The sequence below is a fragment of the Phacochoerus africanus genome, chromosome 3 (assembly GCF_016906955.1).
Source record: "Phacochoerus africanus isolate WHEZ1 chromosome 3, ROS_Pafr_v1, whole genome shotgun sequence".
NCBI classification, from domain to species: domain Eukaryota; kingdom Metazoa; phylum Chordata; class Mammalia; order Artiodactyla; family Suidae; genus Phacochoerus; species Phacochoerus africanus.
The window spans coordinates 165,483,855-165,498,972 of record NC_062546.1 but is presented as its reverse complement, the minus strand read 5'-3'; the positions used below and the strand labels follow the sequence as shown (position 1 = coordinate 165,498,972).

Here is a 15,118-nt window from a genome sequence, read left to right as displayed (position 1 = left end):
AAAGGTGTTTACTGGGTCCAGCCTTTGCATGCTTTGGTTTCCTAATTCGACTCTCCCACATCAGTATTTAAATTTGCAATCCTTTCATTCCACTAGCCCTCTGCGAATTCTAGCCACAGAAAGTTAAATAGGAAAATAGGAGTTAAGGCATGGACCTAGAACACCCAGCTAAATTAGGCGGAGGGTGTAGAAGTGGCCCAGGCGCCACCAATCGGTGAGAAAGCACCTCCCGTGGGAACGCACTGCCAGTTCCCCGGCACTGTCTCAGGAGCAGCAGATGACCGGAAATGGAACTTGCGAGGGCCTGTTGCTTAGCAACAAACGGAGCCAGGACGCTAGACGGCCCCTGCGATGAGGGAGCGGAGCCTGCCCTGTCCCCGTTGCTGCATCTCTTGTCTGAGGGGTTCCCGGGGCGCCGGGCAGAAGCAATCCAGGAGCCACCGGGTGCTGCCAGTAAATCCTCGCAGCCATGAGCAGCGAGCAGGTGAGAGGACGGCTCCTTCCCAGACTCTTTCGGCCGCGAAGCTTCCCTCACATTTCTAAACGGATGGAAACCCGGTCTTCTGAACTCCCCAGTTGTAACCCCGCTGGGTACAGCTTCCTTCACCCCACTTATGATCTGGGATACTGAACGTTCTCGGGGAAAGCTTTTATATGTTCCCTTCCCAACTGTTTGACTTGGTGTTGTCATAACAACCAAACACATCAGCGGGGCAGTAGACCAAGGGGTTTAAATTATAGCCCCAGAATGCTAATAATAGTAGGTGTGTTTGGGCAGGGGGCAAACTTGGTGGGGAGTTGCCTTGGATTTGGTTTCTAGGGTTGGAATCCAAGCCCCTTCTTGGCTGTGAAACTTTGGGCAAATCAGTTGGTCTAAGCCTTCTCTCCCTTAGAGACAAAGAAAAAGAATCAGAACGACTTTTCCTCCTTTCTAAGGTCATTAAGTTCAAATAATATGATACCATGGCATACCATGCTACACATGAAAGGGTTTGGTAAATGGCAAACGGAATCTCAGGAAAATATCCCCATGCCATGTAACAAAAGATGCCATGTGAAACCATGGGTAATCATTAGTCAAATCCATTTCACCCACCTTCACAAATCAATTTTGCGTTTAATTGTTGCTGCGAAAGACTGGCGTGTCCTCCAAGCAGCATGGAGCCTAAATAATAGGATGTTTGCCTGAGTTGTTTCCAAGAGCTTGGAGTCAGCTGTGTCTATTTTGGGCTGAGGTAGTTAAGACTGGATAGCTCCCCCACCTTCCAATTGGGCATGTGCAAGTATCTGGCTTGGTGACCTTTTGAGGGCTAGAAACTCCATCCTCAGATCATGTTAATTGCCTCCGTTTTTTAAACTGGAGGGGCCTATAGGTTAATTATATCTGCGCAGAATGATAACTACCGCAGCTACCACACCATTTCCCAATCATCTTTCCCCACGTTCCCCACGCCTTAGATGGCCCTGCTACTTTCTTCTTTATCCCATAAATACCCCAGCCCCTTGTCTTTCGGGAGCTAGATTTGAGATCTCCTTGGCTGCCGCCTGAATAAGTCCTCTCTCTGCTGCGAACCTCGATGTCTCAGCGTTTTGGCTTGCCGAGCTTCTGGCAAAAGGAACCTGGGTTGGTAACACACTTTGCAGTGGCTACTTTTCACAACTCTTTCTTTATTGAGCTAAAGAGTAATTTTAAACAAAAGAAATGCTGAACAATGATCGACCATTTTAATACCAGAACAGCATGGGAAGATGTTAAATGCGGGCATTATTCTGGGCTAGCTTAACTCTCTAGGTTTGCCTTTTAGCATCCTGGTTTTTAATGGAAAACAGTCGGTTTTAACCCTGCAAATTTTGGTTTGCTGTAAACTGCAGCTTCTTAAGCCTGCAGGTTTTAAGCCTGCAAGAAAAATTGTATTGTTGTCTGGTTAATTTATGATGTGATACTTTCTGCTGTACAACAAAGTGATGGTTATACATATATGCATATCCATTCTTTTTCAGATTATTTTCCTATATAGGTTATCACAGAATTGTGGGTGGAGTTCCCTGTACACTATTCAGCAGGTCCCTGTTCTTGTTTTGACACTGAAGTGTAATTCTTTCCTTTTCAAGGGTTTATAAATTTTTTTTGGTAGTGTTCTTTTGGAAACAGCGTTAAAAGTAACATTGAGTTGTAGACTACTACAGAAAATGTCAAAACCCCAATTCGTTAGTTAATAAATAATTTGCTTGATGCTTCCATTAGTCTTTGACCTGATCTTAAACCATATTCTATGGTGTTGAATTTTAAAATACACATCTACTGTATTTGCAGTGGTATTTCTGAATAGTTATTTCACAGAGCCCCCAATTAACCAATTACACCTAAAAAGCATCCACTAAAAACTTACTGGCAGTTAAGTTTTAAGTTTTGTTCTATCTTAATAAAAGCGATGTTTGGAGATGACACCTCCTCACCCCTACTCCTTCCTCTGTCCAAAGGGACCTATATTTTTGAAAAGGCAGTGGGATCTTGTAAGAAGTGGCGTGAACCCATCAAGGATTATATCCACTTTTCCCATACTATTTTTAAGCAGCAGAGGTCCCTCTCTCACTGTAACTTTAAAACTCTTGATACTTTCATTTATCCTAATTTTGAGTAGAGTTTTCCTTTTGAAGGGGGGAGCATTTTTATATTTTAACCTGGAACAAACAGAATGGATTACACTTTTGGAAAAGCCTTTTTTTGGGGGTGACATTTACTTATGCATTCATTGAGTTTGAAAAAGTGAGCAGGTGGTAAAATCATATTTGCTGAAGGAGATTTTCATATATTCCCCTCATTAGTGGAAGGTTGAGAGTGACATGGCATTTTTCAGGAATTGCAGTCTGAACTCGTAGGTATTTTAGAGAAATATAAATCTCTTGCAACTGCTCATTTCATCTTTAAAGTTAGTTAAAACGTAAGACATTTTGAATTTCAGTCGAAGAATTTTCAGGGGGTGAGAAATACAGATAGCCAAAAAGCATAAGCTCCCCACAAAATCCACCTCAGATTGTGAGCAGAGAAAAAGGAAAAGCTGTCAGCCTACCTCTACCCTAGTGTTTTTTCTAGTTAAATTAAGTAGTTTTGCATTTATGTGATGCTCATTCTGTTTCCCTTCATCATACCTTCTTGATATTGCTCAAAAAGGAGATCAGAGTGAAACAGTTGGGTATGAGGCCAACAACATGGTGATAATTTTAACAACCATAACTCAGAACATATGATGACTATATTTAAATCAACCCCATTAAGTTTTGAGAGGTTGTTGTTGATTTAACCAGATAACTTCATAAGATTATTGTTGATTTTAACCAGACATATGCATAGATTCTGGTTACTTTTTTATCAGAATAGTTAAATTTGGATTATACTAGGTTTAAAATATCCCTTCCAACAGACAAGTAGTTGAAAAATCAGCAAAATAAAAACTAAGCACCCAGCCAGACTACTTAAGGAAGACCTTGACTCTTTAGCAATTTTTATTCTGGTAATGCAAAATTATATTAGTCAGGATCTCAATGGAAAACAGCATGCTCAAAAGGATTGAAGAAAAATTATAAAAGACCATTTGGAGAGGTGTGGGCAAGGTTAAGGGATGGAAGAGACAGGGATAAGGAGGCACCCAAGGATTAATAACAGGATGTTAGTACGATTCACAGGCCTGATGAGTCAAAGAAACAAAACCCCATAGTCACAACCCGGTGAGAGCTGAGGGCTTGGAATTGTAGTTTCCTGACAGGAGCTGAGCTCTGAAAGAAATAAGTCACTATCAGAACTATGGGAAACAGGGAATGCTAGGAAAGAAATAGCCCACTCTCCCCTCATCCTCTCTAGTCCCCTCCTGGTGCCTCTCACTGCTTAATCCCCACCAGAAACCAAAGGTCTGGGAGCCCAGATGATGCCCATAGTAAGAGTTAGCCTTCCAGGCACAGAGCTGGAAGGAAGACATGGAGACTGGATTGGGGCAAAGAGAAACCATCACAGAAATTACTATAATGTAGATACAGCCTTTACAGACCTCTCCCTGTTTACAAATCAATTGGGATTAAAAATTTGTAAATCAGAGTTCCTGCTGTGATGCAGTGGGTTAAGGATCTACCTTTGCCTCAGCTGTGGCTGGGATTCAATCCCTGGCCCAGGAACTTCCATGTGACACAGTTGTGGTCAAAAAAGAATAAAACATTTGTAAATCAGTTATTTAGATCTCCTGATACTCTTTTCACTCAAAATCTTTATACCTAAGAATAGTCTTAATGGTAGATGTCTAAGAGTATTATAAAACTTTGTTTGTAATATGAAGAATATTAAAGGTTTTTTTTGTTTTGTTTTTGTTTTTGTCTTTTAGGGCCACACTGGTAGCATATGGAGGTTCCCAGGCTAGGGGTTGAATCCAAGCTGTAGCCGCCGTCCTACACCACAGCCACAGCAATGCAGGATCTGAGCCACGTCTGTGACTTACACTACAGCTCACGGCAACACCAGATCCTTAACCCACTGAAGGAGGCCAGGGATCGAACCTGCGTCCTCGTGGATGCTAGTTGGGTTTGTTAACCACTGAACCATGACAGGAAACATTTTTGAAGGACATATTCCCAGGATGTGAATTAAGAAATATATTGTATTCATGAAGAAGAGTGAATATCAAAATAATGTCAATTTCCTCCAAATTATTCTAGAAACTCAATGTATTTCTCTCAAAATCCCCCAGAGTTTCAAGCAGTGTGGATCCCAAAATTAACATGGTAGAGGAAAGGTCAAGATTGTGTATGATAATTTTTAAACATACTAAGGTAGAGAGAATTGCCTTAAAGATTTCAAAACCTGTTGGAAATCAGAGTAATTTAGACAATGTCATAAAATTTTTTTATGAATAAACCTACTAACGTGACAGAAAGATTTTCTGTGTTCATATGTGTATTGTATGTATATTATATAGACACTATGGCATATATGCATGTGAGATAAAATTGCGTGTGCATTACAATATATGCCCAAAGATGTTTATTGAAGCATCTTTTGTAATAGAGAAACATTGGAAATAAGCTAAATTTTTATTTATAGGAGAATATAATGGATAAATTGCATTATATTCATACAGTGGAGCACTATACATCTGTAAAAATCAGTGAGGAAAGTATCAATATGGGAAAGAAGAAACCATCTTGCTTGTATGCTGAAAAATTTCAAAGTCTCCCTCTGTAATAACTTGAGGATGTATTAGCTTGAATACATTGCTACCTTAGGAAGTAAAGAATACTGGGAAAAGAAATGAAGTTTTAGCCATGAAGAAAGGAGGTGGGGTCTGAGTAAATGGACACTAATTAGACTCAGATAAATTCCCAGAAGAATATATGACCAAGATATATATAAATAACAGGGTCAGTATGCTGTACATCAGAAATTGGCACAACATTATAAATCAACTATACTTTAAAAAGTGAAAAAAAAAAACCCCAGAAATTTTGAAACCGAAAAAAAAAGATTGCCCATAAATGTATGGGTTTATTTCTGAACTCCCAATTCTATTCCTTTGATCTATAGATATATCTGTTTATCCTTATTCAGTCTTCATTACTGTAGTTTTGTAGTAAGTTATGAAATCTGCCAATTTTCTATTCCTTTTTCAAGATTGTTTGGCTATTTGGGGCCCATAATATTTCCATATGAGTTTTATGCTAATCTCGTTAATTTCTACAAATGAAAAAGGAGCTGGGGTTTTGATAGGAACTGTATTGAATCTGTAGACTATTGGATGAAGAGTATTGCATTTTAACAATATTAGTCTTCCAATCCATGAGCATGGGATGTCTTTCCATTTATTAAGGTCTTTAGTTTCTTTCAGCAGTGTTTTACAGCTTTCAATGTACAAGTCTTACACTTCTGTTGCTTATTCTTAACTACTTCATTCTTTTTGATACTATTATAAATTGTTAATTTCATGTTTGGATTTTTCATTGTTAGCATCTAGAAATGTAATTTTTATGTACTGATCTTGAATCCTGCAACCTTGGTGAATTCTTTCATTAGCTATAACAATTTTTTGTGGATTCCTAATGACTTTCTGAACATAATATATCATCTGTAAAGTATGTTTTAAAGTATTTTGGATAATATATGCTTTAATATTGGACACTGTAATATTTGGTTGAATGAACCTATTTTAGCATTAACAATAAATAGTTTGGGTTTTTTATTTTTTGTATTTTTTAATGCAGGATAAGTCACCCAGCAAAGAAAAATCCAAGACACCAGTCAGGTTTTTACCACCGTTGTCTATGGTAATTTACCAGTATCTCATCGTACTTTATTGATTTTGTAATAATGTTATTTATTTTTCAAACTTGCAAATAAGTTAGTTAATGAATTTCTGATTTTAACTTTCTATGATCCATTTATTTTCTGATGGATAAGATCTATGAGGTATATATCTTGGGAAAAACAACTATCTTAATAAAGGAGCTGTAAGCTATAGTTAGCTAATGCGTATAGAACATTTGAGTATTCAGAATAAAAGAATTGTGAAGATGGGCTAACAGAAGCAGGGTGAGTGTTGGGAAATAAGGACTTGGATTATAGATTTTTCACTAATGGTTGTGTGATAGTTGGGGAGTCACTTACCTCTCTGAGCCCCAGTTTCTGAATTTGAAATGAGAATAGCTGATGTTCTCTGAAGAGATGCCTCTTCCAAGGCTTTTAGCTATATATCATGGCCATCCTGTTTCATTATTTTGACATTAAATTATCACTGTCCTGTGGAAGAGGTAGTTCTGGACAAATGACTTCACTGTTAAATAATTATGTTGAATTTAATACCATTGAGTTTAAGTGAGGTTTAATGCAAACATTATTTGTTTTGAAACCTATTTTAAAAGCTCAGAATGAACTATAAGATGGAATTTAGGTGGCTTCATACAGAGAAGATTTCTAATATCTTGAAGTATTCTTTTAGATTAAAAAACTACAAAATAATTTTAGGTGAGTACTCTTAAATGTTTCAGAGTATGCATTTTAGTTGTGAACCTATTTTGGGCGGGGGGGCCTCACCCATGGCACATGGAAGTTCCCAGGTAGGGGTTGAATTAGAGCAGTAGCTGCCAGCCTAAGCCACAGCCACAGCAATGCTAGATCTGAGCCACATCTGCAGCCTACACCACAGCTCACAGCAATGCCAGATCCTTAACCCACTGAGCAAGGCCAGGGATTGAACCCACATCCCCATGGATACTAGTTGGGTTCATTACCTCTGAGCCATGATGAGAAGTCCTGTGAACCCATTTGTATCACACCAAGGTTATTACACCATGTTATAAAATCATAGCATTTTTAAAAATTCTGTAAATATCTACCTTAAGTATTCTGTGTTTAGAAAAATACCTGAAATGGAATTGACATTTTATTTTCTCTTTAAAAATTTAACAAATGTTAAAATGGAATAAAATTTCCACTAGTTTAAGATAATGTTATTAGTATAGAGGTTTAGAAATATCAACTAAATTAAAATTACCTACTGGATAAACATTCAGTGACTGGTATGAAAAACCCTTTCTAGACAGTGAGGCCTATAATTGTTTAAAATGTTTATTTGGCAGATTTAAACTTTGTACTGTGCTCATTTTTTACTTAATCCTGCAGTTTTTCTTCCATATCATTTGAGATCTATGTCTTAGAACATAATATTTTAAAAATATTGCACTGATTAAAAATAGTTTCCTTTGAATAATAAGGTTTGCACTTGGATAAAATTTTCTGTCAGTAATGTTTTATTGGAGTAATAATTGCATTTATTTACAATTTTGGTAAATATTCTTAAATAATGGACATTGTAAAAGTTTATAAGAATAAATGGCAGAATTAGAGCCATCAGGCCATTTTTAGCAACACACAGCTTTTTTTGAGGAGGTGGGGTGATTTTTGCAGAAAACACTGAAGTTACGTACAGCTTTTTAAGCCACCTCTACCCTCACAGCTTCCATGGAAATAAACCCTTTCAGTAATTAAAGAAAGGTGCTGTGAGTGGGGGTGGGGATAGTGAGGGCTGCTCTGACAACCCAAGTCATAAAGAAATGGACCACTTGCTCTTTAGCCTCTAGCAAAGCAACCTTTTTTTTTTTCCAAAGTCAACTTCAGTGTTACATGGTACACACATCTAAAGGGTTCTTCCACATACTGTGTGATCACCCAAAGTTTGGAGTTATCACAACTGGCAGAAGATGGAATTGTCCTTGAAAAAGTAATGGATTTGCATCCCAGAAATTTGATGAGAAAAATAATCCCCAGGGATCTAAGCCCACATGAGGCCTTTCTATCTGGAAGACCTAGAGTGACTTTAACTAGAGAACTTTGTGCTCCCAGAGGTGATCCTTGAACTAGAGACTCTTATACTAAGTGAAGTAAGTCAGAAAGAGAAAGACAAATACCATATGATTTCACTTATATCTGGAATCTAAGATACTGCACAAAAGAACCTTTCCACAGAAAACAAAATCATGGACGTGGGGAACAGACTTGTGGTTGCCAAGGGGGAGGGAGTGGGATGGACTGGGAATTTGGGGTTAATAAATGCAAACTATTGCCTTTGGAATGGATAAGCCATGAGATCTGCTGCTGTATAGCACTGGAAACTATATCTAGTCACTTATAATGGAGCATGATAATGTGAGAAAAAAAGAATGTATACATGTACGTGTGACTGGGTCACCTTGCTTTACAATAGAAAATTGACAGAATACTGTAAACCAGCTATAATGGAAAAAAATAAAAATCATTATTAAGAAAAAAAAAAAAAACTGAGGATGACCCAGCATTGGTGTCTCCCAGCCTCTCAGAGCTTGTAACCAGATTCTTGCCCTTTCTACACACCTCATTCATAACTCTCCAAAGAATCTGAACTCCTTTATGAAGTAAGATGAGAGTGGGAGAATGGAAGCGGAGATGGAAGGATGGAAGAGCACTGCTTTTTAAAGTAGTCTTAGCTTATTTTCCTTTGAAAGAGGAGCCTGAAAATAAGATATGTGTACCATTGGAGAGGTGATCCCAGGAAGCAGGAGTGAAGGATTGGGGAGAGTAACACTAGGAAGAAGGAGAAGCCAGTAGGAGGCAACTGGGATGATCCTGCCATGACTTTCTGAGTTGCATATAGAATGCTTCCTGGGAAGTAATCTGCCCAAGGATGATCAGGGTAGTAGCAGTTATCCATCACCTCTCATCCCAGGTTGATGGAAGCTGCTCCCAAGCTGCTTCTACCTACTTCTGGCTGCTCATGTGCGAGTGCATAAAGGACTGCCCTGGGGGTCCCATGTTATGTCATCAAAGAAGCCCAAAGTAAGACATTTTCTTGAGCTGAGACACTGTCACCCCCACCTGAATTGAAGCCAGTGCAGAACTGTTCACTGCAGTCATGTCTGGAATGGAGAAGTGGGGCCAAAAGGATGTGAAAGGAAGTGACATAAGAATTATCTGCTAGAAAAGTCAATGGAATTCTTTGTCCAGCCTCACAAAAGTTGCAAAGTGGAGGGAAGGAATGGCGTGTGTCTAAATCGTTATCTGAAATACAAACAGACCAAAATGGAATTGCTTATCAACACTAAAAAAAAAAAAAAAATACGGATGTTACCTTAAAAATCCATCACTCTGGTTTTTGTGAAGAAAAGCATTGCTCATCTCGATGGTGTTCTGGCTTAGGTGTGGCTGGTCTTTTTGGTTAGCCAGAGGACTACTATTTATAAAATATCCTATTATTATAAAATATATAATTATATATAACCTATGTAAAATATAAAGTTTTTTTCTGCAGTGCAGTGTAAAGAGGAAATATTACCCTTACTACCCTCCCCCACCCAGGGCACTGAGGATACTGGAGGTGGTAACTCAGCATGCAGAATGGGTGCTGTAGAGATCCTAAGAAGTGTGTGGGAATCTGTGTGGAAGGCTGTGGTTAAACAAGGTGTTTTGTACATTTGTAATAGCTCCAGTACAATAGACCTCATTTGAATTGCCTCTGTATACCAGCATGAAAATTCCAGGGCACTTGAACCATATATCTTTTCCTTCTATCATCTACAGCTGCGTTCTTATCAGGTCTTTGCCACATCCTCATCTTCCCCCAAGGGAAGCCTTCCACTCTGAGAACACCTATTGCAGTTTTAGCTTGCAAATGTTGTGCTCACATTTCCCTTCATACCCTGTGGTCCACTGGAGATTAAAGAAAACAGCCATTTGTGGTACAGCACTATATGCATATGAAATGTTCACTTAATTTGGTGTTTGTACTTTGGGAAGTTCTGTCTGAAGCTCGTTGCAATTTTCTTTACTTTCCCTTCCCTTATTGAGATATAATTGACATTCAACAACGTACAGGTTTAAAAAATATGTACAACATAATGATTTGACTTAACATGCATCATGTTTAATACAATAGATTTAGTGAACATTCAACATCTCATATAGATAGCAACATTAAAAAATTATAAAAAAATATGTTTGTCCTGCGATGAGAACTAGAATTTATTCTAACAACTTACCTACGTTCCATACAGCAGTATTATATTTATCATGTTGAACATTACATCCCTGGTACTTATTTATCTTGTAACTAGAAGTTTGTACACTTAGACTACTGTCAATTCCCCCGCCCGCTACCGTCAGCCTTACTGCGTAACCACGAACCTGATCTCTTTTTCTATAAGTTTATTGTTTATTATTTTTTTTGAAGTGTAACTCTTACAACACTGTTAGTTCCTGGTACACAATATGGTGATCTGATGTTTCTATACATTTCAAACTTATCACCACCATAAGTCTGTTACCATCTGTCACAGTGTAAAGGTGGTACATAATAACTAGCTTCCCTACACTGTACTTTCATATCCATGATTCATTTATTTTGCAACTGGAAGTTTGTACCTCTTAATCTCCCTCAACTATTTCCTCCTCCACAGTCCCTTCCCCCTCTGGCAACCACCTGTTTGTTTGGTGTATCTATGACTCTGTCTTGTCATTTTTGTTCATTTGTTTTTTTTAGATTCCACAAATAAGTGACATCATATGGTATTTGTCTTTTTCTGACTTATTTTACTTAGCATAATACCCTGTAGGTCCATTTATGTAGTCACAAATAGCAAGAGTTCATTCTTTTTATAACTGAGTAATATTCCATTGTATTTATATATACCACATCTTTATCCATTTATCTGTTGATGAACACATAGGTTACTTCCATAATGTGGCTATTGTAGATAATGCTGCAATGAACATTTTTAAATTAGTGTTTTCATTTTCTTTAGCTAAATACCCAGGAGTGGAGTTACTGAATCATATGGTAGTTCTATTTTTAATTTTTTGAGGAATTGCAATACTGTTTTCCTTAGTGGCTTCACCAATTTACATTTCCACCAAGAGTGTACAAATGTTCCCTTTTCTCTATACCCTCACCAAAACTTTATATTCCCCTACCCCTGTCTTATTGAGAGATAATTAACATATGGCACTGTATAAAACTAAAGTGTACAGGAGTTCCTGCTGTGGCACAGTGGGTTAAGAATCTGACTGCAACGACTTGGGTTTCTGCAGAGGCATGGGTGCGATCTTTGGCCCAGCACAGTGGGTTAAAACATCTGGTGTTGCTGCAGGTGTGGTGTAAATTGCAGCTGCTATTCGATCTGTTCAGATTCAATCCCTGGTGGTTAGGGCACTTCTATATGCCATGGGTGTGACCATAAAAAAAATACTAAGATGTACAACATAATGATTTGGCACACATGCATCATGAAATGATTACAATAGGTTTAGTGAATATCCATCATCTCAGACAACATTAAAAAAACAGAAAAAAAATTTTTTCCTTGTGATTTTTTTTCCTTATCTTTTTGACAATAGTCATTCTGATAGATGTGAGGTTATATTTCATTGTGGTTTTGATTTTGATTTGCATTTCCCTAATGATTAGTGATGTTCAGTATCTTTTCATGTACCTATTGGCTATCTGTATGTCTGCTTCAGAAAAATGTTTATTCAGATACTCTGCCCATTTTTTAATTGGTTTATTTATTTGATGTAGAGTTTTATAAGTTCCTTGTATATTTTGGATATTAACCCCTTATCAGATATATCATTTTGCAAACATCTCCCATTCAGTAGGCAGTGTTTTCATTCATCGATAATTTCCTTTGCTGTGAAAAGATTTTTAGTTTGATGTAGCCCCTTTATTTTTGCTTTTGTTTCCTTTGCCTGAGAATACATACCAAAAAAATATTGCTAAGACTCATGTCAAAAGGCATACTGCCTGTGTTTTCTTCCAGAAATTTTATGTTTCAGATCTTACATTTGTCTCTAAATCCATTTTGAATTTAAATTGATATATGGGATGGGAAAGTAGTCCTATTTGATTCTTATTGAAGAAACTGTCTTTCCCTATTGTATATTTCCCTCCTTTTTTGTAGATTAATTGCCCATATAAATGTGGTTTCATTTCTGGATCAGTGGAACTCATTCTGCTTCATCAATCTATGTGTCTGTATTTGTGCCAGTACCACACTGTTTTGATTACTGCAATTTTGTAGTGCAGTTTGAAATCAAGGAGCAGGATACCTCTAGCTTTGTTCTCTTGCTCAAGATTATTTTGGCTCCTCAAGTTCTTTTGTGTTTCCAACAAATTTTAGAGTTATTTGTAGTGAAAAAAATGCCATTGGTATTTTGATAGGCATTATGTTGAATCTATAGGTTGCTTTGAGTAGTATCGCCATTATTTGGATATTAATTCCTCCAATCCATGACGCTGAGAGTCAGAGATACTGAGTAATATCTTCCAAACTGAGAAGGAACTTTAAGACTGAGAAATGAGGAGTTCCCGTGGTGGCGCAGTGGTTAACGAATCCGACTAGCAACCATGAGGTTGCGGGTTCGGTCCCTGCCCTTGCTCAGTGGGTTAACGATCCGGCGTTGCCATGAGCTGTGGTGTAGGTTGCAGACGCAGCTCGGATCCCGCATTGCTGTGGCTCTGGCGTAGGCCGGTGGCTACAGCTCCGATTCAACCCCTAGCCTGGGAACCTCCATATGCCGCGGGAGCGGCCCAAGAAATAGCAACAACAACAACAACAAAAGACAAAAAAAAAAAAAAAAAGACTGAGAAATGAAGTGGACAACGTCATAAAGTGCAGTTAGAAAGTGTATTGTGGATAATTTACACGCAAGCAGGAAGGATTGGGTAGACAAAAGATCCAGAGGCATTTGCAGCTGCACTTAGCAGCACTGCAAGGGGTGCGTGGGAATTGAAAGGGGCCAAGGCTAAAATTAGAATTTGACTACTAGAGAGAAGCATGTCTGCACTGATGGGAAGTGGGGGGTTTTTCCTTCCTGTGGATGTCTCATAAACATTAACCATCTGCATCAGCAAAAGGCACACTTCAGTTTTCATATCAGATGCAGACAAGGGTAAAAGCTGAATGGGAATTCATCTGGCTTAGATGCATTCCTTGTTAGTTAAAGTAAAGCTCAGTCACACAAAAAGGGGAGGGAGGGGATAGGGCAGTGGGTCTAAGAGCTGACAAAATGGAGTCAGTTTGGTTCAGCCACACAAGTGAGCACAGATTATCTTTCCATTTGTGTTGTCTTCAATTTCTTTCATCATTGTCATAGTTGTTCAAGTATCTTTCACCTCTTTATATTTTTCTTGTACATTCTTTTTTGGTTGCATTTTAAAGGGATTGTTTCCTTTATTTCTCTTTCTGATAGTTTGTTTTTAGTGTATAGAAGCACAGCAGATTCCTGTGTATTAATCTTGTATCTGGCAACTTTACTCAATTTATTGATGAATTATAGTAGTTTTTTGGTAGCATCTTTAGGATTTTTTGTATATAGTATGATCTCATCTGCAAGTGACAGTTTCACTTCTTCCTTTCCAATTGGGATTTCTTTTGTTTCTTGTCTGATTGCTGTAGCAAGGACTCCAGTGCTGCTTTGAATAAAAGTGGAGAGAGTGGGCAACCTTGTCTTTAGGCTAATCTTAGAGGAAGTGCTTTCAGCTTTCAGCTTTACACTGCTGAGTATGATGTTAGCTGTGGGCTTATTATATATGGCCTTTATTATATTGAGGGATATTTCCTCCTTAGCCACTTTGTTGAGAGTTTTTAGCATAAATGGATGTTGAATTCAGTCCAAGATTTTTCTTCCTCTATTGAGATGGTCATATGGTTTTTATTCTTCAGTTTGTTAATGAGTATCATGCTGATTAATTTTGTAAATATTTAAACTATCCTTGCATCCCTAGGATACATCCCACTTGATTATAGTGTATGATCCTTTTAGTGTATTGTTGAGTTTGGTTTACTAATATTTTATTGAGAATTTTTATATCTGTGTTCATCAATGAGCCTGTAATTTTCTTTTTATTGTGGTATCTTTGTCTGGTTTTGGTATCAGGGTGATGCTGGCCTCATAGAATGAGTTTGGAAGTGTTCCTTCCTCTGCAATTTTTGGGAATAGTTTGAGAATGACAGATGTCAACTCTTCATTAAGTGTTTGGCAGAATTGACCTGTGAATCTGTCTAGTCCAGGACTTTCGTTTTTTGGGGTTTTTTTTTGTTTGTTTGTTTTATTACTAATTCAGTTTCAGTACTAGTAGTTGATCTGTTTATATTTTCTATTTCTTCCTGATTCAGTTTTGGGAGATTGCACATTTCCATTTCCATTTTCTGTTTCCTCTAGATTGTCCATTTTATTGGCATATAACTGTTAATAGTAATTTCTTGTGATCCTTTGTATTTCTGTGGTATAAGGTATAACTTCTTTTTCATTTCTGATCTTATTTATTTGTCCTTTCTTTTTCTTTTCTCGATAGGCCTGGCTTAAGCGTGATCAATTTTGTTTATCTTTTAAAAGCAAGCTCTTGGTTTTATCTTTTCTATTTCTTTATTTTTAGTCTCTATTTTGGCTCTGATCTTTATGACTTTTTTTCTTTCCACTAAGTGGATTTCATTTGTTCTTTTTCTAGTTGCTTTAGGTATAAGATTAGGTTGTTTATTTGAGATTTTACTTGTTTCCTGAGGTAGGCTTGTTTTGCTAAAACTTCCCTCTTAGAACCGCTTTTGCTGTGTACCA

The 15,118-nt window shown here is 37.7% G+C and overlaps 1 protein-coding gene across 1 annotated transcript in view; it reads left to right on the top strand.

Annotated features, from left to right (window-relative positions):
- The first annotated feature begins 269 nt into the window (after positions 1–269).
- DNAH7 (dynein axonemal heavy chain 7) overlaps positions 270–15,118 on the top strand; it is a 275,667-nt gene continuing 260,818 nt past the window's right edge. Inside the window, exon 1 of the mRNA XM_047773110.1 lies at positions 270–484. Coding sequence (XP_047629066.1) covers positions 470–484 — 15 coding nt within the window. The 5' untranslated portion in view covers positions 270–469. The remainder of the gene's footprint in view (positions 485–15,118) is intronic.